This window comes from Phocoena phocoena, chromosome 19 (assembly GCF_963924675.1).
Source record: "Phocoena phocoena chromosome 19, mPhoPho1.1, whole genome shotgun sequence".
Taxonomy (NCBI): Eukaryota; Metazoa; Chordata; class Mammalia; order Artiodactyla; family Phocoenidae; genus Phocoena; species Phocoena phocoena.
The window spans coordinates 50,425,157-50,447,697 of record NC_089237.1 but is presented as its reverse complement, the minus strand read 5'-3'; the positions used below and the strand labels follow the sequence as shown (position 1 = coordinate 50,447,697).

Genomic DNA, 22,541 nt, shown 5'->3' with positions numbered 1-22,541 from the left:
TCACCACCTGCCCGTGAGCCAAGGGCATACCTTGGCTGTATACCCTTTGTAGAGATGAGGCAACTGAGACAGAGACATTAAGGGGCTTGGCTAAGTCACGAAGCAGGTAAGGAGTAGACTGAGGTTCTGTGGAGAGGTGTGTGCAGAAAAAGAGGAAACACACTGAACCCAGGCAATGTCCTCTGTGTGTCAAGCTCCCCCACCTCCTCCACCACATCCTCCCCATTTGCCCGCGTCTCTGCTTCAGCCCCGTGTCTCCGTGTCTCTGCTGCAGCCCCATGTCTCCTGCCTCTGTCCCTTATCATCAGCTACTGCCAGCTTCACCACACCTCCTCCTCGACCTTTGCTCCGGGCTTGTTTTTCCCTCTGGACCGGGGAACCTCGGGCTCACTTTCACTTGCTGCCTGTCCTTTCCAAGAGCCTCAGCATGTGCACGGGAAAGTGCGCCCGCTTTGTGGGGCTCTCCCTCATCCCCCTCTCCCTGATCTGCATTGTGGCCAACGCCCTCCTGCTAGTGCCCAACGGTCAGACCACCTGGATCAAGGACCACCTCAGCTTGCAAGTCTGGCTCATGGCTGGCTTCATCGGCGGGGGCCTGATGGTGAGAGGGCTGGCCAGGGCACACGGGCCAGGGGGCTGGGTGCTACTCTCCGGGGTCCTGAACAGGAGGGAGAGGGAGTGAGGGAAAAGGATGGCTGCCCGGGAAGGGATGGCGGTAGCTTGGGGGGGTACCGGAGCCTACCCAGGCTGCCCCCAAACACTGAGCACTCTGTAGGGGAGGTTCTCAGCCCCAGGGTCCTGAGCTGAATGTCTGAGGGGGATGAGAAGGAAGGAGCCTTACTGCTCGAAACTCTTCCCTCTTGGGTAGGGAGTATGTCCTACCAGCCCCTCGCCATCCTCACTGCTGAGCAGATGCTGGAAACACCTCATTACAGGGGTTGAGGCAGAAGGAACAGCTGGTTCCATGGGTGGTTATCAGGTTAAGACAATAATGGGGCTTGGTGCGGGTGTGGTTTACAGTGACAGTATCTGGAGCCAGGGAGCGATGTCGCAGATCAGTCTTTCTACCTATCAACTCAGTGTCACTTCCCCTATTTCCATGTCCCTTCACTCTCCACCCAGGTTCCTGGATGCCCACTGTGCGCTGGGCACTAAGGATAAACTCAGAACTCGGGTCAGTATGGTGGAGAAGGGGTCCCGTGGCTTCCTGGAGACTAGGATCTGTCAGGAGAAGTTGGGGAAGGGGAGACACAGACTTCCTGGACTTTCTAACCCCCATTCGCCACCCCCCTCCCCACTCAGGGAACTTTTTTGTTGTTTTGTTTGTTTGTGCACCGCGTGGCATGCAAGTTCTTGGTTCCCCCACAAGGGACTGAAACCGTGCCCACTGGCTTAACCTCTGGACCGCCAGGGAAGTCCCTAGGGGAACTTTTTGGAAGGTCAAGCGAATTTAACATCTTTATGGCATGAAGATAAAAGATCTACCCGGCACGGTTCCCCACTTCTCAGGATGGCTGACTGATGAAATTCTCAGGGGGATGCCTCACCTTTGTCTCTTTCACTGGCCACAAGTCTGTTAGCTAATGGGGACACCTCTTCTCCTTTACCCAACAATGCCCTCTTACCCATCCAGGTCTTTCCTCCTACTCCCCCCACCCATGGATTTATGGCTGTTGGACTCCGTGCCATACCTCTGACCTCAATCCTCTCTGAGACGTCACACTCCTCCCAACCCCACCCTCTCCGCCGCTGTCACATCACACCCCTCCTCCAGCCCAAACCACCACCACCTCCCCACGATCTTACTTGCCTGTTTCTGGGGAGACCCCCAAGGATGCCCCCCCAACATGCTCATCCCCAGCTTCCCTCCGGCCTCCATGCTCTCAGCCACCCTGGAGAAGGTTCTCAAGTGTATTCACAGTTACTGCTACACCACAGGGACACAGGCGAGGGCCCTGCACTCCCTGAAGCAGGTGTTTCTGCTGGAGAGACACACAGTATCAAGGAAGCAAAAATGTACGCCCCACAGGAGGAAGGGCTGCCTGTTTCATTGGCTGCTGTGTGCCAGACGCCTAGGCCTGGATTAACAGGCACTGGATTAATAGCGAATGAACAAAGTAAACAGACGGGTGAGATGATCTCAGATAAAAGTAGGGACCATCAAGAAAACAAAGCAGGATGCTGTGTAAAGAGCTCCTGAGGCAAGGTGGGGGGGTGGGGGGGGCACTTTTTATAGCATTTTCAAGGAAGGCCTTGATGAGGTGACTTCTGAACTGAGACCGGAAAGACAAAAAGAAGGAATCAGCATGACAGACAGGTGAGTACAAAGTGTAAGGCAGGAATAGGCCTTCGCATCTCAGGGCTGGAGAGGCCACCAATCGGAGGAGGGCAGAGGCCAGAGCACCTACACCCTTGAAAGGCACAGTGAGGAATTTGAATTTTATTATAAGTGCACAGAAGACTATTGAAGGACTTTTTACCTTTTTAGAAAGTCATACAGACAAATGCCCAGATCCTTAATATATAGCTCAGTGAATTTTTATAAAGGGAACACACCCATGTTCTGGGCACTCAGATCAAGATGTGGGTCATTACAAGAACCCCAGACATGCCTCCCACCAGGCCCTACCCCACACCAACAAGGGCCCCACTAACCTGACTTCTATCCCAGAGGTTAGTTTTGTCTGGTTAGCACTTTATATAAATGGAATCATACAGAGTGGACACTTTTGTTCTGGTTTATCGAGGTCAACATTATGTTTGTAAGTTTCATCCATATTGTTACACAGTGCTGTAGTTTACTATTTCTAATATTTACACAATTATTTCCATTGTGTAAGTATTACTACAATTTATTTAAACATTCTACTGTTGATGGACATTTGGATAGTTCCCAACTCGGGTTTATTCTAAATAATGCTCTATAAACATTCCTGTAAATGTCTTTAGGTGAATGTACGTTTGCATTTCTGTTGGATAGATACCTAGGAGTAAAACTGCTGATTCTTAAGGTACACAAATGTTCAGTGCTAACAGATATTACCAAAGAGTTGTCTGAAGTACTTATGCCAATTGTATTCCCACCAGCAAAGGATGAGAGTTCTAGTTGCTCTATATCCCGCTGGATATGGCTGGCTGCTGGGTGGTGAGTAAACAGTAGGAGGTCAGCACTGTGTGCAGAAAGACCAGACTGAGGTCACTACAGTTGTCCAGGGGAGATGAGAGTGGCTTAGATGAGGCCAGTGGCCACGGAGATGGAGAAAATTAAACAGACTCGAGCTATAAACTCAGTGCTTCCTCCTGCCTTTTCAATTACCCTTCTCTTTTCAATGAGACGAGATAGCAGAGAGCAAGACAGACGAGTTCAGACAACAAAAGGAAACACTTTGGCTAGAAAAGTAAAAATCAGGGACTTCCCTGGTGGTCCAGTGGCTAGGACTCCGTGCTCCCAATGCAGGGGGCCCGGGTTCCATCCCTGGTCGGGGAACTAAGATCCCACATGCCGCAACTAAAGATCCCGCGTGCTGCAACTAAGATCTGGTGCAGCCAAATAAATAAGTAAATATTTTTTTAAAAATCACAAACAGGGATTCGCTGGTAGCACAGTGGTTAAGAATCCGCCTGCCAATGCAGGGGACACAATACAGGGTTCGATCCCTGGTCCAGAAAGATCCCACATGCTGCAGAACAACTAAGCCCTGTGCGCTACAACTACTGAGCCTGTGCTCTAGAGCCCGTGAGCCACAACTACTGAGCCCGCGTGCTGCAAGTACTGAAGCCCACGTGCCTAGAGCCCGTGCTCCACAACAAGAGAAGCCACCGCAGTAAGAAGCCCGCACACCTCAACAAAGAGTTGCCCCCACTCGTGGCAACTAGAGAAACCCTGTGCGCAGGAACAAAGACCCAACACAGCCAAAAATAAATAAATAAATTTATATTAAAAAAAACACAAACAGAGAGGTCGTTTGAAATTGGTAAATCCAAATTCCAGGTGTCTTTGGATCCAGGAGCTTCTGAGTAAGTGATGTAAACAGAAAGGCTAAGCAAGGGGGCCAGCATTGGCCCTAGACCTGCCATGAGACATGGAAGAGGGAAGAGTGTCTGGTGGAAAGTTCATTCAACTCTGCAGGTGTTTCTGTAAGGTTGCTGTGGATGATATAATGGAACTAAAACTCTCAGCCCCTCCTTTGGAGAAGATCAAAATGCCGCCTTGTTGGTGTGTGCCAGACAAGGAAGACAGGGAGGCACAGATCCAGAGAGCTGTGGAATTCCAGAGATGTGAAGACAGGCAAAGAACCTGGTCTGGTGCAACAAAGTTAAGGCTGGAGCCAAAAGTGAGACGCCTCGAATGCCTTCCTGGAGTTCAGTCTTGATGGGCTACTCTTTGAGGAGACCCTAAAGGATTGGATCGGGAAAAGACCAGTTGAAAGCTAAGTTTAATCTGGCGGTAGCAATGTAGTATGGAATGTGAGTTGGCACAGGGCAAGAGATACAAAAATCTAGTAGGGAGGCTGAGCACATCCTTCTCGTGGGAGGTGATTGGGGATTGACCGTAGGGAAGAAAAAAGGACTGACAGATTCAAGAGCCATTGAAGGAAAAGTCCCAAAGACTTGAGGTCTGGCTAGGTGTGAAGGATTCAAGTTTTTAGGCTGGGGTGACCTGCAGGATATTTCCACTGATGGAGACAAGAAAGCCAAAGGGAGATGAATTGGGGGGAACAAATTGTGAGATTAGTATGAGGCTGGATGAACTTAAGCTAAAACCAAGACATTCAAACGAACATACCCTTCAGGCAGTTAGATTTGAATTTGGAGGCATCAGTTTAGGAGACAACAATTGTTAGAGGAAGCAGCTGATGCCCTGGAAGGGGATGGGCTCTCTGAGGAGGGCCATGGGAGAAAGAAAGACAAAGAGGATCAAGGCTGTATCTTGGGGATTCCTACTCTTCCCATCAGTCTTACATGCTCCTCCACCCTCCACCATAATCCCAGTTCACCAGGCATTCCAACACCACTATTCCTTCCTGCTGCTGAGGGACTCTATAGTTATTGACCATTTACTCTGAGCAAGTCTTGACATCAAGGCAACCTGTTATTTCATTAAATCCTGAGAACAGCCCATTTCACAGAGGACAAAACTGAGACCCAGAGAGATGAATCAATTCACGGAGTGTGAAGTGAGCACAAGGTTGGCATTAAACCCAGGCCTCCTGACTGCCATTCAGTTGGGCACCTACTGCATGCTGAGATTTATGGGGGATATAATGATATTGCGCCCTATCCTCCTGGAGGCTACAATCTGGACAGAGATAAGTAGGCACATAAATATAGATAAATTTAAAGCAGAGCCCCACAGTGCTCCAGGAGAAGTAGAGATAAGGTCTCCCTATAGTCCAAATGGCTGAAGGCATCACAGGAAGCTTACCTCATCACAATACGGGGTAAGTGCTGATCCAAGTTGGGGACCTGCATGACTCGCTATCACATCGACTCTGATCCCACAGGTACTGTGTCCAGGAATTTCCGCCGTCCGGGCAGGGGGCAAAGGCTGTTGTGGTGCAGGCTGCTGTGGGAATCGCTGCAGGGTAAGATGCAAATTAAGACGGCACTCAGCATAGGTCTTTGAATCTGTCTTCGAAGAATCACACCTAAACCCCTCCACAGAATTCCCAGCTTCACGAGCTCCTCTGCAAAGTCCTAGGCTCCATCTTACCGCTCCCTCGCACCCGCAAATCTTAGGCTTCAGTGGGCCTGACCGGAGGGAACTACAATCCCCATGAACCTTCGCGGCCAGTGGCTCTTAGAATTAGCCGAACTCCAAGCCCTGGAGTTTGACGGGAAATGTATTTTTAGCGAGACTGGCCAGAGCTCGGTAACAAAGCGGGGGGTGGGGGGGAGCTAGGCGCGCTTTGCCCACGAGTGGGGCGGGGACGGCCCAACTCATCTCTCCTCGCACTCCGTATCCAGATGCTGCGATCGGTCTTCTGCTCGGCGTTCGGGATGCTTGGTGCCATCTACTGCCTCTCGGTATCAGGAGCCGGGCTCCGAATTGGACCACGATGCTTAATGCACGGCTCCTGGGACTACCACTTCCAACACACCGCGTAAGGCTCAGCCTGTATTCGCGCCCCCGCCCCCATTCTCTGCTACTGCCCACCTGCCTTTCCCACGTGGACCGAGAAACCTAGGTGGGATTCGGCTTCGAGACAGCTTCCTCCACGTGGGCCGAACGAGTCCTTTGCATATCCCCCTCGGCGCCTGCGCGGGGCGGGGAGCCCCGAGGGGGGCGCGCTCCGCGTGACCTCCTTCTCTCACGTGACCCTGCACCGCCCCGCAGAGGCTCCTACCTGCTCAACCGCACTCAGTGGAGCTCGTGCGTGCAGCCGCCTCATGTGGTCTCCTGGAACGTGACACTCTTCTCGCTGCTGGTGGCCGCCTCGTGCCTGGAGATTTTGCTGTGTGGGGTGCAGCTGGTGAACGCGTCCATTGGTGTCTTCTGCGGCGATTGTCGGAAGAAGGAGGTGGGACTGTGTGGGATGGAGCTGTCGAGGAAATCTATTTGCTCCCTGACTAAGTCCTCACTTTTTTTCCGCAGGACGCCCCTCACTGAGGCTCCACGGACCTGGTCCGTCGCTCCTGGACACCCGCCTGGCCCGCCCCCGCCCTGGAATAAACTATTTAGAGCTCTCTTCCGCGTCTCAGATTGTGCCCTTTACAAGGAGTGTCCGAAGGTCTCCATATACACCGTGGCTTGGGGCTCTCGTGTTTGGGACCCTCGCACCCCGCTTGTTATTTCCTTAATAAATAGTTATTGAACTATTAGTGCACTGGAAATACTGTGTAAACAAGACAGGCAAGTTCTGTGCTCTTAAAGAATTTAACATTCCAGGGGTAGAAGATGGGCAATTTTTAAAAGAGGCAATAGATTAATTGGTGATAAGCACTTTTTAAAAACACGGAGGTAGTGGGATAGAAATTGACTGATGGATGGACTTTTTTAATAAGATAAAGTCCAAGAAAGAGAAATTGGAGCTGAAATCTGGTGGATGGGCTAACCATCTGGACAGTTGGGGGATTCCAGGCAGAGAGGGCAGCAAGGACGAAGACCCTCAATGGGACTCAGTATACAGAAAAGCCACTGTTTGAGTTTTGGCACAGTGGGGAAGGAAAACTATGGAAAAGACATCTTAGCCTCGTAAGTTCTAGAAAATGAAACCTTAAGATGATATAGCATTGTCACCTCCTAATTTGGTAGAAATTTCTTGATCTGGGGTCACTGGTGGTTCAGAAAGGAAAAAACCTGGTCTCTTAATGGGGACGATGTGTCTGCAGAGGCTCACAGAAAGGCAGGGACTTCCTTAACTTGTATGCAAAATTGTGTTTAAATGTGTCTTTTCTGAACTATGGGTCGGTAACTTTCAGTAGCTTGCCATGGACTCCTGAAACCAAATCCTAATTGGGCCTGGCCCAATGCTAGGTTAGGAGGAAGATGGGGCTACGCAGTTTCCCACCCCTAAAACAAGAGAGACCAAAGCCAAGACAGAGAAGCTTTAATAGCGGAGGTGGGACTAGGCTTGGGCTGGGAGAGGGCGGCGATGGTGTCAACTGCGGCAGCAGAAAAAGCGCGCGTCGTTAACAGCGGTGTCATCGCGGAGGCCTCTAGGCCGCTCGATCTTGGTCTGCAAGCCGCACACTCCTTTAGGGCAAGGCTCACTCCAGTTTCCAAAGTCTCCCCAGGACAGACCGGGCCCCTGCAGCTCCGTGCTGTCGGAGCAGCGGAAGCGCACGTTGTTCGCAGCCGTGTTGTCCCCGGGGGTCACGGGTGCCTCCACGCGAAGCGAGAAAGCCACCAGGAAGCCGCCGCCGGGACACCACAGCGGCTCACTCCACGCGCCCCACCTGCGAGGAAAGCGGAGACGCGCGGTCTCCCCCACCCACCTCCAGCCGGACCCAGGCCTCGGGGCTTCCCAGTCAGGTGCTCCAGTCACCTGACCTCCACCGAGGTGCGGAGCTGGGAGTCTCCCACCCGCTTGCCAGGTCTAAACCTCCCCACAGCGCTGGAGGAACCTGCCTATCGGTAGGGGATGCGTGTAATGGAGAGTAAGGGGCATATCCCGACCCTAGGGGATCCTCGGCCCCTGCCCCCCACCTTCCAGACTGGGACTCCACCACGTGCGTGTTGAGCTCCGCATTCCCGCGCGCGCAGTGCAGCCGGATTCCGTTCAGAGCCGTGTCGTCGCCAGGAATGCCTTGGGGGGGGCTCCGCCTGGGCGGCGGAGGACGAGTCAGAAGACTGCCATCCTCTGCTTGGGGTCCCCACCGAGACCTAGGCCTGAGCCCCTACCTTGAGCGAGAACCCGCTGGCGAAGAATCCGTCAGGACACATCTCTGGCCAGGCCCAGTCGCCCCAGGGCCCCCCGTTGGTCACCTCGATGACCAATGTGTAGCCGCTCGACGCATCTGCTCTTGCACGCCCGAAGCTCGTCGCCCACAGCAGCAGAAGCAGCTTGGCTCCCGCGCCCCGCTCCATCCCGCAGCCTCTGTGAGCCCAGGCCCTTTGTGCAGGTGTATACCACCTTTGCCCTAAGAGGGCTCCGACTGCGGAAGGGCCACCTGGATTAAGTGACACTCAAAACTAATCCGTTCCGGAAGCCTACAAACTTGTTTCTCAGCTCTGGGAGACTGACGCTCCCAGCGCCAGAGGAGGAAGGTTTAAATAACCACCAACCTACCGAACGTTTACAGACTATAGGCCACGAATCGTGGTTAGCGTTTTGCTGGCATGTTTTATTTAATCCACACAACAGTTTTAGGAGGTGAGAATTACCATTCCTATTCTGCCAGTGAGGGAACTAGGGCTGCGAAATTGCAAGCGACTTGCCTAAGGGCACAGTCAGCAAGCCAGGGGACATTCCAGCACTAGGAAATGGGGAACCCACGGCTAGGGATGGAAGTGATGGTTCCAGAATCCCACTGGACAGGGACCCCAGGGACCTCCAGGATGTGAGGGAGCATCGGAGTGAGACAGGGCAAGAATCCATGAACTGTGGGAGCTGGGAAGCATCTTGTGAGTGATTGGGGCCCCGACTACTTGAGAATCTGGGACATCCCTTCCCCTCAAAAGAAAATGTACACAGAGACAGGAACAGTTTTTAAAAGTTTATGGACAGGGAACAGAACAGGAGACGACGCTATTTCTTTCATCGCTTCCAGTAGCCTTTCCCTCAATGTTTTTCCCCCTGTGACCACCAGGGGGACTCCTAATTAAAAACAAAAAATTGTTGTGGGGAGTACCACCCCTGATTTGCCTGCCCTTCATACACATTCCTTTGTCTATTCAGTATTACTTATTTAGAAATAATGTGTTTGGGCCCAGGCAATATTCTAAATGCTAAATAGAGCAGCCACCAAGAAAAGGCCCCTATCTTCATCAGAGCTCACATTCCAGTGGGGGAGACAGATGATAAATTCTCCAATGGACCCTGAGCTCTGTGAAGGAACATTTGTCTTCATGGGGCCTAGTACAGGGCCTGGCATGTGGAGGTAGTTAATAAAGGTTGGTTTGATGAATGATTGAGGAATCAATTTGGAGATTAAAAAAAGTAAACTACAGGGCTTCCCTGGTGGCGCAGTGGTTGGGGGTCCGCCTGCCGATGCAGGGGACGCGGGTTCGTGCCCCGGTCTGGGAGGATCCCACATGCCGCGGCGCAGCTGGGCCTGTGAGCCATGGCCGCTGGGCCTGCGCGTCCGGAGCCTGTGCTCTGCAACGGGAGAGACCACAACAGTGAGAGGCCCACGTACCACAAAAAAAAAAAAAAAAAAAGTAAACTACAGAAATGTAGAAGGTGACAGCCTAAACTATATAATGAGACCTCAGGCACCCAGATTAAGATAAGGTCCCCTGGGCTTCTCTGGTGGCACAGTGGTTGAGAATCCGCCTGCCAATGCAGGGGACACGGGTTCGAGCCCTGGTCCGGGAAGATCCCACATGCCGCAGAGCAACTAAGCCCGTGCGCCACAACTACTGAGCCTGCGCTCTAGAGCCCGCGAGCCACAACTACTGAGCCCTCGTGCCACAACTACTGTAGCCCGCGCGCCTAGAGCCCATGCTCCACAACAATAGAAGCCACCACAATGAGAAGCCCGCGCACCGCAACAAAGAGTAGCACCGGCTCACCGCAATGAGAGAAAGCCCGCGCGCAGCAACGAAGACCCAACGCAGCCAAAAAATAAATAAATTTATAAAATAAAAAAAATAATAAGATAAGGTCCCCTGGGGACAGGACAGAGAATTTAGAAGAGGGTGTTCTCTGAATCCCAGGTGCCCCATGCTTGAACTTAAAAGGTAAGATTTATGGAGCAACTGTAGCAAGCTTTTCCACTTACAGTGTTTGCACATACGATATCAGTTAATCCTCACATGAAGCCTGCAAAAGAACATATTATCCTCAATGTACAGTGGAGGGAACTCAGGCCCAGAGTCAACTTAGGGTCCACCATTGCTCAGTGGGGGAACTGGTTCTGACCTCAGCCTCTCCTCACAATACCCAGCCTTCCTCTTACTACAACCTGGCCTTACAGGGAAGGGAAATGTAGCGACGTGTCACTGCTACCGAATCCCCCAAATCCTCTTCATTGAGTCCCTCTCTCCTCAGATGCTGCCCTCTGGGGCAAAGGGCACAGGAGAGGGGGACTTAGTAGGTTAATTATTAATCCTTTGCGCCTCAGGCACTGCGGCTTCTCTCCCCTCCTGGAGGCGAAGGGACAAGGCCTGGCGAGGGGCTGGTGAGGGGGCGGTGGTCCCTGCAGCAGCCATGCGGGTCGCACTGCCTCAGCCGGTCCCTCGGCGCTGGTTGCGCAGTGCGATTCCTCTTGCTGTCTTCACACTACTGCTTGTTTATCTCTGGGCTCGGAGCCTCCGTGAGTACCCCTTCCCTCACCTGCTCTGGGAGGAACCGGGGAATCCAGGCCCTTGAGACCTAAGGTCTCTCCTCAAGCCCTCGTTGTTCTGTTTCACTTCCCTCAGGTGCCCTCTCAGGCTGCAGATCTGGGGCCCAGTCCTGCATTGCCAGGGAACCGCCTCCTTTCCAGGTATGCTCCCGGAAGGGCTGGGACTGGGAGCTCCAGGTAGGACCCTGAGCAGGGGGAAGTGCACCAGGCTGAGGATCCGATGAAGGGCAGGCCCTCCTCCTCCTCTCCCTTCTCCCGTCAGAAGCTGAGAATACAGCAAGAGGGACACCATCTAGATTTTAGGAATAATTTCTTCAGAGCCCAACTGGGCTGCTTGGCGAACCCAGCAAGCTAGGGCTTCTGCTCCCACTCCTTTCCCCTCCTATCTCACCCCCAGGACCGGCAACAGTCGGGACCCTTGGAGGCCCCGGAACGGGAAGAGCCTCAGTGTCTGGGCCCTCAGGGGATGCTGGGCCGCATGATGAGGCCGTTCCGCGCCAGTCTGAACCCGGAAAGGGATGTGGAGTTGTCGCAGTACCTGGCAGGATGGAGGGAGCTAGTCCGGTGAGTGGTCTCTCCCCCAACCCCATCCAGTCCCCGCCTCTTTGTGGCTCCATCGCCCTCTCTCAAACCTTCCTACCCTTCCCACCATCACACACAGGTTCCTAACTCCCCTCGGCTCCATCTTCGCCTTCGCCACAAGCGAGGCCTCCGCCAAAGTGACAGCCCTCGAGGCTCTGGTGCACGGCCCAGAGGCCGCGCACTACACGTCGCTGGCGACCATGGTCGCGTGGGAGCGGCCCGGGATCGCCCCACGACTCTCGGCCGGGTGCCCGGGCTCAATGACGATGCTCTTGCTGCACCGTGCGCTACGCTGGTCCCAGCTCTGCCTCCACCGGGTGGCTACCGGGATGCTCGGAGGCCCGGACGCTGGCGCTCAGTGCAGCGACGCCTACGGCACGGCCCTGGCTCCGCACCACCCCTGGTTCGTCCGTCAGGCCGCTCACCTCGCATTCCTCGCCTTCCCGGGTCGCGGCCGCTTGCTCGAGCTGGCGTGTCCGGGTTCCAAAGAGGCGGAGGCGCGGAACGCGCTGGTCCGGGCTGCGGGCACCCTAGAGGACGTCTACAACCGTACTCAGGGCTTGTTGGCCGACGGCGGCCTGCTCGAGCTGGCCTGACGCCTACTGGCCGGAGGAAGGAAGCGCCCTGGGGAGGGGTCGGCGCAGCTCCAGGTTGAGCCCTTGGCCCCGCCTCCCGGTGGCGGGGGCGTGGTCGCCATATACCCCGCTTCCTTGGTGACGTCACCACCCCTGGAGGCTCACCTCGACAGGGGTGGGTTTTTTAGACCCTGCCTCTATCCGCAATCTCCGGGAGAAGGGAGGAGCTGTGGGGAATAAAAATTATTCTTTGGGACTTCCTTGGTGGCAGTGGTTGAGAATCCGCCTGCCAATGCAGGGGACCCGGGTTTGAGCCCTGGTCCGGAAGATCCCACATGCAGAGGAGCAACTAAGCCCGTGAGCCACAACTACTGAGCCTGTGCTCTAGAGCAGGGAACCACAACTACTGAGCCCACAGGCCTAGAGCCCTTGCTCGGCAACAAGAGAAGCCACCGCAGTGAGAAGCCTGCACGGCAAGGAAGAGTAGCCCCTGCTTGCCGCAAGTAGAGAAAAGCCCGTGCACAGCAACGAAGACCCAACGCACCCTAAAATAAATAAATAAATTTATTTTAAAAAAAGTATTCTTTGGTAGCCATCGATTTAGGGCGTTTTGTGTGATGACAGCAGGCGCTTAAGGGAAACAGGAAAAAATAGATGTGGGAAGATGTGTCATCCCTGTTTCCAGCCGCCGAGAGACTCACGCTACTCCTGGCCTATGTCACCCACTCCTACAGCTTCAGTTGCCAACTACGTGCCAAGTCTCCAGACCAGACCTGTCCCCTGAGCTGCAGCCCCCATAAAGTGAACTCTTTCCTGGACACCTCCACAGACACCACAAATGCAACACATCCAACACGAATCCAGTCACCTCCTCCCAGAACTGCACCTCCTCTTGTGTTTCCTATCTCAATAAATGACACCCTTTCCTGTCAACTACCCAAGGCTAAAACCTGTGCGTCTTACCTCACACCAAGCAGGTGCTCAGCTCAGTAATGTATGTTTATTAAACGACTCCACTCCCACAATAGTAAAGTTACACACTGATAACTCCCAAATTATAACTCCAACCCACTTTCCCCTGGACTCCAGAATACTATATATCACTTCCTTATTCCACATCTCCACTTGCATTTCAACTAGAGATAGCAAACTTAACAAGTCCAAAACTGAGCTTCCAATATTCTCTCTTCCCAAAATACTCCACAGTCCTCGCTAGCTCAGCAAATGACAATTCCATTCTTCCAGGTCCTTAAGCCAAAATCCTTGCAGTCATCCTGACTCTCTGGTTTCTCTTTCATCGTACCCACCTCCAAGCAGTCAGAATCTATTTCTCACTATCTCCACTGCTACCAACCTTGTCAAGTCAACTTCATCTATCACCTGGATTATTGCAATAGCCTCCTAATTGTTTCTCTCTTCCATACTTTGCGTCCCTACAGTGTATTTTCAATAGAGCAGCCAAAGTGATCTTTAAAATATAAAGCATATCATGTCACTTCCCTGCTCAAAACTTTCCAATGGCTTCCTATTGCAGGAAATTTTCTGGATCATATTTTCAGTTGAGAATGATGAAAAGCTTCTCAAAGGCCCTATGTGATCTGATTGCACTAGCTAAACTGACCTCGTCAATATTCATTGAATATGTCAGGCATGATCCTGCCTCATGACTTTGCACTTGATCTTCCCTCTGTCCAGAATGCTTTTCCCCAAAATATACAAATAACTTCCCTCCTTCCTTCTGGTCTTTATTTAAATGTCTCTCCAGTGAGACCTTCCCTGATTATTCTTTCTAAAATTTCAACACACACACACACACACACATCTTCCTATCTCCCTTCTTTGCTTTTCCTTCTTAATATGATTCATTATTTAACATGCTGTATATTGCACTTACTTTTTTGTCTCCCTTAATACATGTAAGTTCCATGGGGCTAGGAATTTCTGTCTACTTTGTTCCCTGATGTACTTCCAGTGCCTCAAACTGTGCCTGGCACCCAGTAGACATTCAACAGCTTTTGTTGAATGAATGTATGAGCACTAAAAATAGTTCAGATGGCTGGAGACAAGAGTGTCAAAAAGAAAAGAGGGGATTGCACAACAAAGTAAATGTACTTCATGCTACTGAATTGTACACCAAAAATGGTTAAAACGCTAAATTTTATGTTATTTATATTTTATTACAATAAAAAATTTAGAAGTAAATAAGAGATGTGATTCCAGACAGGTGGGCAGGAGTGAGTACATGAAGGGCCTTATAAACTATGTTATAGAGACAGGACTTTATCTTGAGAGTTAATTTTAAGTGGGGGATTGTCTGGATCATATTTTCAATTCAAAACACCAGCTCCAGGGATTCTCTGGTGGTCCAGTGGTTAAGAATCCATCTTGCAATGCAGGGGACGCTGGTTCAATCCTTGGTCAGCGAACTAAGATCCCACATGCTGCGGGGCAACTAAACCCACGTGCTGCAACTACAGAGCCCACCCGCCACAACTAATGAGCCCCTGTGCTCTGGAATCCGTGCATTCTGGAGCCTGCACACCACAAATAGAGAGAAGACCACGCACCACAACGAAAGATCCTGCGTGACACAACTAAGACCCTATGTGGCAAATAAATAAATACTTTAAAAAAAAAAAAACAGCAGCTCCAGCTGCAGTATGTAGAAATAGTATGGCAGGTTCATAGGAGGACTACTCCACACAGAAACAGCAAAATACACATTCTTCTCAAGCACACATGCAACATTCTCCAGGATGGACCATAGGGTAGGCCACAAAAAAGTCTCAATTAATTTAAAAAGGTTGAAGTCACAAAATATTCTCCAACTAAACTGGAGTGAAATTAGAAATCAATAGCAAAAGGGAATTTAGAAAATTCACAAGTATGTGAATTTTCCTAACCAACCACTGGGTCAAAGAAGAAATCACAGGGAAAATATTTTGAGGTTAGTGAAAATGAAAACAAAACATACCAAAACTTGGGATACAGCATAAGCAGTGCTCAGAAGGAAATGTGTAGCTATGAATGCCTATATTAAAAATGAAGAAAGATCTCAAATCAACAGCTTGACCTTCTACCTTAATAAACTAGAAAAAGAAAAGCAGGGAATTCCCTGGCAGTCCAGTGGTTAGGACTTCCCGCTTCCACTGCATGGGGCCTGGGTTCAGTCCTTGCTTGGGGAACTAAGATCCTGCAAGCCACGTGTCACAGCTGAAAAGATAAAAGAAAAGAAAAGAAAAAGGAGAGCAAACTAAATCTAAAGAAAGCAGAAGGAAGGAAATAATAAAGATTAGGGTGTAAACAAATGAAATAGAAAACAGAAAAACAATAGAATCAACTAAAACAAAAGTTGGCTCTTTGAAAAGACCACTAAGATTGACGAACCTTTAGCTAGACTGACCAAGAAAAAGAGAGAGAAGACTCAAATTACTAAAATCAAAAATGAAAGAGGGGATGCTGTGGAGCAACTAAGCCCATGCACCACAACCACTGAGCCTGCGCACTCTATAGCCTGTGAGCCACAACTACTGAGCCTGTGTGCTGCCGCTACTGAAGCCTGTGTGCCTAGAGCCTGTGCTCCACAACAAGAGAAGACATCGCAATGAGAAGCCCGCACACCACAACGAAGAGTAGCCCCCGCTTGCCACAACTAGAGAAAGCACGCACGCAGCAATGAAGACCCAATGCAGCCAAAAAAAAAAAAAGAGTTTATAGAAGAAAATACAAAAGAGTATTAAAAAAAAAAATGAGGGACTTCTCTGGTAGCACAGTGGTTAAGAATCCGCCAGCCAATGCAGGGGACACAGGTTCGAGCCCTGGTCCAGGAAGATCCCACATGCCACAGATCAACTAGGCCTGAGTGCCACAACTACTGAGCCTGCGCTACAGAGCCTGCAAGCCACAACTACTGAGCCCGCATGTCACGACTACTGCAGCCTGCATGTCTAGAGCCTGTGCTCCGCAACAAACAAAAGCCGCTGCAATGAGAAGCCTGCACACCACAACGAAGAGTAGCCCCTGCTCGCCACAACTAGAGAAAGCCCGCGCACAGCAACAAAGACCCAACACAGCCAATAAATAAATTAATTTAAAAAAAAAAAGAAGAAAGAGGGGGTGTTCCCTGATGGCCTAGTGGTTAGGATTCCAGGCTTTCACTTCTGTGGCCCGGGTTCAATCCCTGGTCAGGAACTGAGATCCTGCAAAAAAAAAAAGAGGAAACATTACTAACGATCTTACAGAAATAAAAAGTATTATAAGGAAATACTGTAAACACCTGTAGGCCAATAAAGTAGATAACCTAAATGAAATGGACAAATTCCTAAAAAGACACACACTACCAAACCTGACTCAAGAATAAATACAAAATCTGGGACTGCCCTGGTGGTGCAGTGATTAAGAATCTGCCTGCCAATGCAGGGGACACACGTTTGAGCCCTAGGTCTGGGAAGATCCCACATGTCGTGGAGCAACTAAGCTGCAACTAAAAAAAAGCCCATATGCAGCAATGAAAACCCAATGCAGCCGAAAATAAATAAATTTTTAAAAAAAGAAAAGAAAGTGAGAAGACAGTCCATGGAATGGGAGAAAATATTTGCAAATTGTATGTCTGATAAAGGTGTAGTATGTAGAATATAAAAAGAACAATTAGGATTATGGGATTAACAGATGCAAACTACATACATAAAATAGATAAACAACAATGATTTACTGTATAGCACAGGGAGCTATACTCATATATCTTGTAATAGCCTATAATGGAAATATATATATCTTAATCACTTTGCTATACACCTGAAACTAACACAATATTGTAAATCAACTATACTTCAATTTTTTAAAAAGTTTGATGTTGGGAGTTCCCTAGTGACCGAGTGGTTAGGATTCTGGGCTTTCACTGCAGGGGCCCGGGGTTTAGTCCCTGGTGGGGGAACTAGGATCCCACAAGCCGCGCGATGCGGCAAAAGAAAAAAAAAGAAAAGAAAAAGTTTGATGCTTTGCTCGTGAAGGGAAAAAAAAAAACCCGCATAACTCAACAATAAAAAGATAACCCAATTTTAAAACAGGCAAAGGACTTAAATAGGTATTTTTCAAAAGAAGATATACAAATGGTCAATCAGCGCATGAAAATATGTTCAATGTCACTCATCACAGGGAAAAGCAAAAACAACAACAACAACAACAACAACCCCACAAGATATCACTTCACACCCACTAGGATGGGTAAAATTAAAAATGCACCACAAGAATTAGGAAGTGGAGAAATCAGAATCCTCATTCATGGCTGGTGAGAATGTAAAACGAGGCAGCTGCTGTGGAAAAGCTGTCAGTTCCTTAAAATGTTAAACAAAAATTTACTAAATGACCTAACAATTTCACTCCTAGTATATACGCCTAACTATATACCTAAGAGAAATGAAAACATAGTGCGGTCATTCTAAATCGGAGACGCTCAAGTCTATCCTGAAGACTCTTTGAATCGCAACTCCGATCAGTCCCGCGTATACCGATAGGAACGTAGTTTTTCCAGACGGTTTGGATCTGTTTGTTGTTTGGGTTTTTTGTTTGTTTGTTTCTTGTTTCTTTGTTTGCCACCCACGCTGCCATCAAGCTCTCACGGTCGCAAAGAAGGTTCACTACACATTTCTTTTCCTTTCTGCCGTCAACCGTGGCGCAGCTTCGCCCCCAGAAGGCCTCAGAGCACGACAAAAGAGGGTGATGGAGCACTTTACGACAGTTGCTTTGTGGCCGTAGCGGAGGAGGAAGATGGCGGCCACCTTAGTAGCTGCTCGGGGAGCGCGGCCAGCACCAGCCTGGGGGCCTGAGGCCATTACCCCCGACTGGGAAAACCGAGAAGTTTCAACAGGGGTAAGGAAGGACTCGGGGTTCACGAGAGATGCACAAGGATTGAAGCGATGGAAAGATAAGGCTGGAGTGGGTTGGGAGAACTGGAGGGGCGGGGAAGAGAGGTGGTCTGTGTGATGCGGGGTATCCTAAGGACGCAGGAGTGGTGTGGGAGGAGGTGGAAGGTAGGCTGAAGCGTGGCATTCTGGAATCTTGCAGGACGAAAGCTTAAGGTCACGGTGGGCCTTTGGGAACTTGAAGATTGAATTTCTGGAATTCTGCGGGTTATTGAGAACCCCATGAGATTTGACGATGTGTTGGTGGCGCACGACTTTTCTTATATTCTAGGGACTGGATAGACGGATCATTAAGGTTTGTGTATGCTGGAGAATATGGAGAGGCCCAGACTCACCCCTTTCTCCTCTTTCTCCAGACCACTATCATGGCCGTGCAATTTGAAGGGGGCGTGGTTCTAGGAGCCGACTCCAGAACAACCACTGGGTGAGCTCAGGACAGATACGTGAAAGGTCTTCTTCCCGTCTTTCCCTTCCTTCCTTGCCTGCCAGCCCATCCTTACCCTCCATAGACTACTGTGGGAAGGGAGGTTTCGCCCCTCCCGGGAGATTAGGATTTGTACCAGCTTCTACTGCTTCGTAGTTCTCTTCACCTTTTGGTGAACTTCTTGCAAAAGTCTGTTCTCCAGCCTGCTTCAGTTTAGATGAGAACTAACAGGAAATACTGGAATTCCTGTTGAGGGAGTGGATGGTAAAAGATGAAAGTGGGAGACAGGTGGGGTCCTTCCCTCACTATTCTGCTATCCTGCAGGTCGTACATCGCCAATCGAGTGACTGACAAGCTGACCCCTATTCACGACCGTATTTTTTGCTGCCGCTCAGGCTCAGCCGCTGATACCCAGGCAGTAGCTGACGCAGTCACTTATCAGCTTGGTTTCCACAGGTACTTGTGGGCAGTGGGGGAGCAAGTATCTGAAAGGAGTTGGGACCTGAGGAACGGAATAGTCTGACTTCCAGGTCCTGACACTGCCTTCCCTATGACTCCCTTCACCCTCTAGCATCGAGCTGAATGAGCCTCCGCTGGTACACACGGCAGCCAGCCTCTTTAAGGAGATGTGTTACCGATACCGAGAAGACCTGATGGCAGGAATCATCATTGCGGGCTGGGACCCCCAAGAAGGGGGGCAGGTCAGATACCACCACCCCAAGAACATTGGAGCCATGCCTTTCATTCTCTCCCCACCGCAGGCATTTTCTAGTTCTCTTTCCAGTCTCTACATCACTTACTATTAACTTTTCACATACCAGTTCCGCAGTGGACAGGCGAACATATGTGTGTTGTGGGGAGGGTACAAATGGTGACACTCTTCTCCTCCCTCCGTCTGGCAGGTGTATTCGGTACCCATGGGGGGTATGATGGTAAGACAGTCCTTTGCCATCGGGGGCTCCGGGAGTTCCTATATCTATGGCTATGTCGATGCTACCTACCGGGAGGGCATGACCAAGGAAGAATGTCTGCAATTCACTGCCAATGGTGAGAACTGCGGCTTCTGGGTCTGTGAGCATAAATCCCCATACTCAAGCCAGGTCAGCATTCCTCTTTCCTTGCCACGATCCCAGCACCTGACTCCAATCCCAACTTTCTTCTTTTCTCCACAGCTCTCGCTTTGGCCATGGAGCGGGATGGCTCCAGCGGAGGAGTGATCCGCCTGGCAGCCATTGCGGAATCAGGGGTAGAGCGGCAGGTACTTTTGGGAGACCAGATTCCCAAATTCACCATTGCCACTTTACCACCTCCCTGAATCCTAGGATTCTAAGATACAACAAGAGACATCCCATACTGATGACAAAATTCAATAAATAGTTTGTCAGTGAGAACCTGTGTGCTTTGGGGTTCTTTTCTTAACCTCAAGCCTGAACTTCTCTGGCCCATTTCTGTTTGTATAAACCACTGCCCTGAGGGAGCTGGAGAGGACCCTTCTCCAGGCCATCATGCCCCACACTTTCGTTACCATATCCAGGTCTTTGTGACACTAGTGTGGTTGGTGTAGGGGCTCCCAGCAAATGACCCACTCCCCTCCCTGTTTAAGCCTAAGGGGGAACTCAGAATTCTGAGAGAGACTGGAGTCATCTCCCCTCAGCCTGCCTCCTGCCTCCTGCCTCCTGCCTCCTGGGAGGCTACTGGCCCTAAAGTCAGAAGGACTCCACATGTCCGACCCAGGTTCACAGTCCCCTCTCTTCACAGTCACCTCTGTCACCTCATCTTGTCAGAAGCAGCAGTGTGACTTCTTTGGCTTTTGGGAGGAAGTTGGACCTTGGTGCACATGGAGTTTAAGTTTGACCTTGAGTGGGAGAGGGCGGCCACTGGGAGTGCTGTGGGTTGGCTCCAGAAGCCACCATTCCCATGGGGAGGTGATGGGAAGTTACCTTTCAGCCCCACGGATGAGAAACTGAGAGCCGGCTCTGGCCCCTGCAAGACGGTCCCCACTCCAGCCAAGTGCTCATTGACAGTGACCGACAGTCTTGCCCTAATCTACATTTCTCCAGTCTATGGATAAAGGAACGGTGGAAGCCACATTTGAAAGCCTGGTTCTAGAATATAATCCTACCCTGGAGGATTTCGGGGGGTACAGAGGAGGCTTCCTAAGGAGTTGGTGAGGTCCTGAATTAAGTGAAGAAGGATCTCTCACCCCAAATGTGTATCTCGAACCAATGCGGAACTTTTGATTTTCTGCAAAACCTGTTCTCCCGGTCCTCCCTGTCTCAAGGCATCTTTGATTCCTCTTTCCCTTGTACTCCAAAATCCTGAGAACTCTACATCCCTCAACAGAAAGCCCTTTCCTGGCCACTTGAATTTTAAGAAACACCACCCTCCTCCACCCTGCTCTCACATTACCTGTTTAATTTTCTTCGTAGCAGTACTTACCGCTGTCTCCTATTACCATGCTTATTTATTTATTGTCTGCCTCCCCTACCAGAAAGCAGATTCAGTGAGAAGAGAGAATTCCTTGTGCTTGATTCACTGATATATTTTCAATGCCTGGCAGGGAGTGGACATTTGATAGTCATTGAACGAATACGCTCCCTAGCCCCATCTGCTGTCCTGCCTACCCCGCACCTGCTCCAAACTGCTCTCACCACACTCAACTCTGAAGCTTGATTTCAGCAAACCTACTTCCTGCTAGGCACAGCTGGGCGCCGCATGAGATCAGCTGCCTCCTGTTCCCCAATCCTGCGTCCTCACTCCCACCTCATGCTGCACTTCCCACGTCAGCCCCATAACAGCCCTGGTGTCGTGGTCCCATCTCCTCTCCAAAACATGCACATACACACAGCACTTGGCAATTCTCAGTGTATTTAATAAGAAGGTCATGAGGGATCTGAGGGAGCTGGACACTGGGATGACTGAGAAGGCGGGGGAAGGAAGGTTGCCAAGGCCTCCTGGAAGTTCAGCCCTTGGTTGTCCCCTTCAAATGGTGGAGTCGTTGGCCGATGCTATGTCATGCAGCTGGTGGCGGAAGGAGAGACGGGCTTTCCTGCTGAAGTAGGCGCCAGACCCAAGGGACCCTCCCTCAGCCACGATGGAGGCTACAGCTGGGCTGGGATCTGGATCTGGGGGAGCAGCTGGATCCAGGCCTAAAAGAGAGATTGGAGGGGGAAGAAAGGAGTTGTGTGTCAGGAGGAGGAAAGAGACCAGGGAACCTAGGGGGTGAGTGTCGCTAGCATCAGCAGGGAGAGGAGAGGGGACGTTGGCAGCAGGGCTGGCTTCCCTGGCCTGTGACCTATGCACTGGACACGGGGCCACACTCAGAAGGGCCCCCATGCTTGGTGTAATGCTCTGCTGTCACTGTCTTGAAATTCTTAATAATTTTTTTAATAAGGGGGTCCCACTTCTCCGTTTCGCACTGGGCCCTGCAAAGTGTTTAGCCAATCCTTTGGCGAAGTGATAAATCCACCTCCCGCCCAGGGGGCAGATTATCCTTTTCCCTTCCCTGATTTGAGCATTTACCTTTCTCCCCAGTGCAGTTTGTCTGTCTGCCTGGCAGCCCACCTTTTCCTCTATCTCCCCCGTACCTGCTCCTCTTTCAGTCCCCCGCTGTCTCCGGCACCCACACCATGGGAAACACCATGCCCCCTTCAGATCCATCTCAATAATGGACGAGAGTGGGATGCTGACAATGGCCAGGAGCGCCCTAGGAGGGGTGTGGTTTCCAAGCCCCTCCACTGTGGGCAAAACTACCACTTAGCCTCAGACCGCCTGGTGATTACAGGCGCCAGGAGATGGAAGGGGGAGAAGAGGGAGGAGGGAAGGGATGGGGAATCCCCCACTCAAACGCCTATCCTTTTGTACCCCCTTAATTTTGGGGTCGTCTCTGACCCCCATGGAGAAGCAGGAGGAGACTAGGAGGGGAGGCATGGTAGAGACAGACACACAAGTGCCGGCAGTGAAAATTCATCGTAGCAATGCCAGACGACAAGGGTGCCAGGCTGGACCCTGCTGGGGATTCATTTGTATTTTATTTTTTGTTAATATTTATTTATTTATTTATTTGTCTGTGCCGGGTCTTAGTTGCGC

At 50.7% G+C, this 22,541-nt stretch overlaps 5 protein-coding genes across 8 annotated transcripts; 3 read left to right on the top strand and 2 right to left on the bottom strand.

Annotated features, from left to right (window-relative positions):
• Positions 1-265: 265 nt before the first annotated feature.
• On the top strand, positions 266-6,830 carry TM4SF5 (transmembrane 4 L six family member 5). Its single transcript, XM_065897682.1, has 5 exons — positions 266-601; positions 5,505-5,585; positions 5,968-6,104; positions 6,338-6,521; positions 6,596-6,830. Exons 1-5 carry the CDS (start codon positions 428-430, stop codon positions 6,608-6,610), a joined length of 591 nt encoding a protein of 196 aa, XP_065753754.1. The 5' UTR covers positions 266-427; the 3' UTR covers positions 6,611-6,830.
• Positions 6,831-7,535: 705 nt separating this feature from the next.
• VMO1 (vitelline membrane outer layer 1 homolog) lies at positions 7,536-8,550 on the bottom strand. 3 transcript variants are annotated; one of them, XM_065897610.1, is made up of 3 exons: positions 8,345-8,550; positions 8,150-8,266; positions 7,536-7,899 (listed from the first exon to the last, which is right to left on the bottom strand). In XM_065897610.1, exons 1-3 carry the CDS (start codon positions 8,528-8,530, stop codon positions 7,882-7,884), a joined length of 321 nt encoding a protein of 106 aa, XP_065753682.1. In that variant the 5' UTR covers positions 8,531-8,550; the 3' UTR covers positions 7,536-7,881. The 3 variants fall into 3 exon arrangements, with proteins under 3 accessions (XP_065753682.1, XP_065753681.1, XP_065753683.1); XM_065897609.1 differs by having other exon boundaries at positions 8,150-8,263; positions 8,343-8,530; XM_065897611.1 differs by having other exon boundaries at positions 7,882-7,899; positions 8,170-8,263; positions 8,343-8,530.
• A 2,264-nt stretch (positions 8,551-10,814) lies between these two features.
• Positions 10,815-12,128, top strand: GLTPD2 (glycolipid transfer protein domain containing 2). Its single transcript, XM_065898056.1, has 4 exons — positions 10,815-10,920; positions 11,027-11,091; positions 11,348-11,514; positions 11,612-12,128. Exons 1-4 carry the CDS (start codon positions 10,815-10,817, stop codon positions 12,126-12,128), a joined length of 855 nt encoding a protein of 284 aa, XP_065754128.1.
• A 5,625-nt stretch (positions 12,129-17,753) lies between these two features.
• Positions 17,754-19,843, top strand: PSMB6 (proteasome 20S subunit beta 6). Of its 2 annotated transcripts, none has more exons than XM_065896655.1 (6): positions 17,754-17,975; positions 18,385-18,452; positions 18,777-18,908; positions 19,024-19,153; positions 19,355-19,499; positions 19,625-19,843. In XM_065896655.1, the coding sequence occupies exons 1-6, from the start codon at positions 17,874-17,876 to the stop codon at positions 19,765-19,767; spliced, it is 720 nt and encodes a 239-aa protein (XP_065752727.1). In that variant the 5' UTR covers positions 17,754-17,873; the 3' UTR covers positions 19,768-19,843. The 2 variants fall into 2 exon arrangements, with proteins under 2 accessions (XP_065752727.1, XP_065752728.1); XM_065896656.1 differs by having other exon boundaries at positions 17,874-17,975; positions 19,605-19,669.
• Positions 19,844-21,434: 1,591 nt separating this feature from the next.
• Positions 21,435-22,112, bottom strand: C19H17orf114 (chromosome 19 C17orf114 homolog). The gene is made up of 2 exons (XM_065898117.1): positions 22,040-22,112; positions 21,435-21,601 (listed from the first exon to the last, which is right to left on the bottom strand). The coding sequence occupies exons 1-2, from the start codon at positions 22,110-22,112 to the stop codon at positions 21,435-21,437; spliced, it is 240 nt and encodes a 79-aa protein (XP_065754189.1).
• Positions 22,113-22,541: the final 429 nt, after the last annotated feature.

Bases quoted from the DNA above. Each gene is read 5' to 3' on its own strand.
- PSMB6 (XM_065896655.1), top strand. From the start codon at position 17,874: ATGGCGGCCACCTTAGTAGCTGCTCGGGGAGCGCGGCCAGCACCAGCC. The intron at 17,976-18,384 runs GTAAGGAAGGAC...CTCTTTCTCCAG, and splicing joins ACCGAGAAGTTTCAACAGGG to ACCACTATCATGGCCGTGCA. The intron at 19,154-19,354 runs GTCAGATACCAC...TCCGTCTGGCAG, and splicing joins ACCCCCAAGAAGGGGGGCAG to GTGTATTCGGTACCCATGGG.
- GLTPD2 (XM_065898056.1), top strand. From the start codon at position 10,815: ATGCGGGTCGCACTGCCTCAGCCGGTCCCTCGGCGCTGGTTGCGCAGT. The intron at 10,921-11,026 runs GTGAGTACCCCT...CACTTCCCTCAG, and splicing joins TCTCTGGGCTCGGAGCCTCC to GTGCCCTCTCAGGCTGCAGA. The intron at 11,515-11,611 runs GTGAGTGGTCTC...CATCACACACAG, and splicing joins GGATGGAGGGAGCTAGTCCG to GTTCCTAACTCCCCTCGGCT.
- C19H17orf114 (XM_065898117.1), bottom strand. From the start codon at position 22,112: ATGGATCTGAAGGGGGCATGGTGTTTCCCATGGTGTGGGTGCCGGAGA. The intron at 21,602-22,039 runs GTACGGGGGAGA...TCTCTCTTTTAG, and splicing joins GGGGACTGAAAGAGGAGCAG to GCCTGGATCCAGCTGCTCCC.
- VMO1 (XM_065897609.1), bottom strand. From the start codon at position 8,530: ATGGAGCGGGGCGCGGGAGCCAAGCTGCTTCTGCTGCTGTGGGCGACG. The intron at 8,264-8,342 runs AGGGGCTCAGGC...GCCGCCCAGGCG, and splicing joins AGCGGGTTCTCGCTCAAGGT to GAGCCCCCCCCAAGGCATTC. The intron at 7,900-8,149 runs GTGGGGGGCAGG...CTTTCCTCGCAG, and splicing joins GTGGAGTCCCAGTCTGGAAG to GTGGGGCGCGTGGAGTGAGC.
- TM4SF5 (XM_065897682.1), top strand. From the start codon at position 428: ATGTGCACGGGAAAGTGCGCCCGCTTTGTGGGGCTCTCCCTCATCCCC. The intron at 602-5,504 runs GTGAGAGGGCTG...CTGATCCCACAG, and splicing joins TCATCGGCGGGGGCCTGATG to GTACTGTGTCCAGGAATTTC. The intron at 6,105-6,337 runs GTAAGGCTCAGC...ACCGCCCCGCAG, and splicing joins TACCACTTCCAACACACCGC to AGGCTCCTACCTGCTCAACC.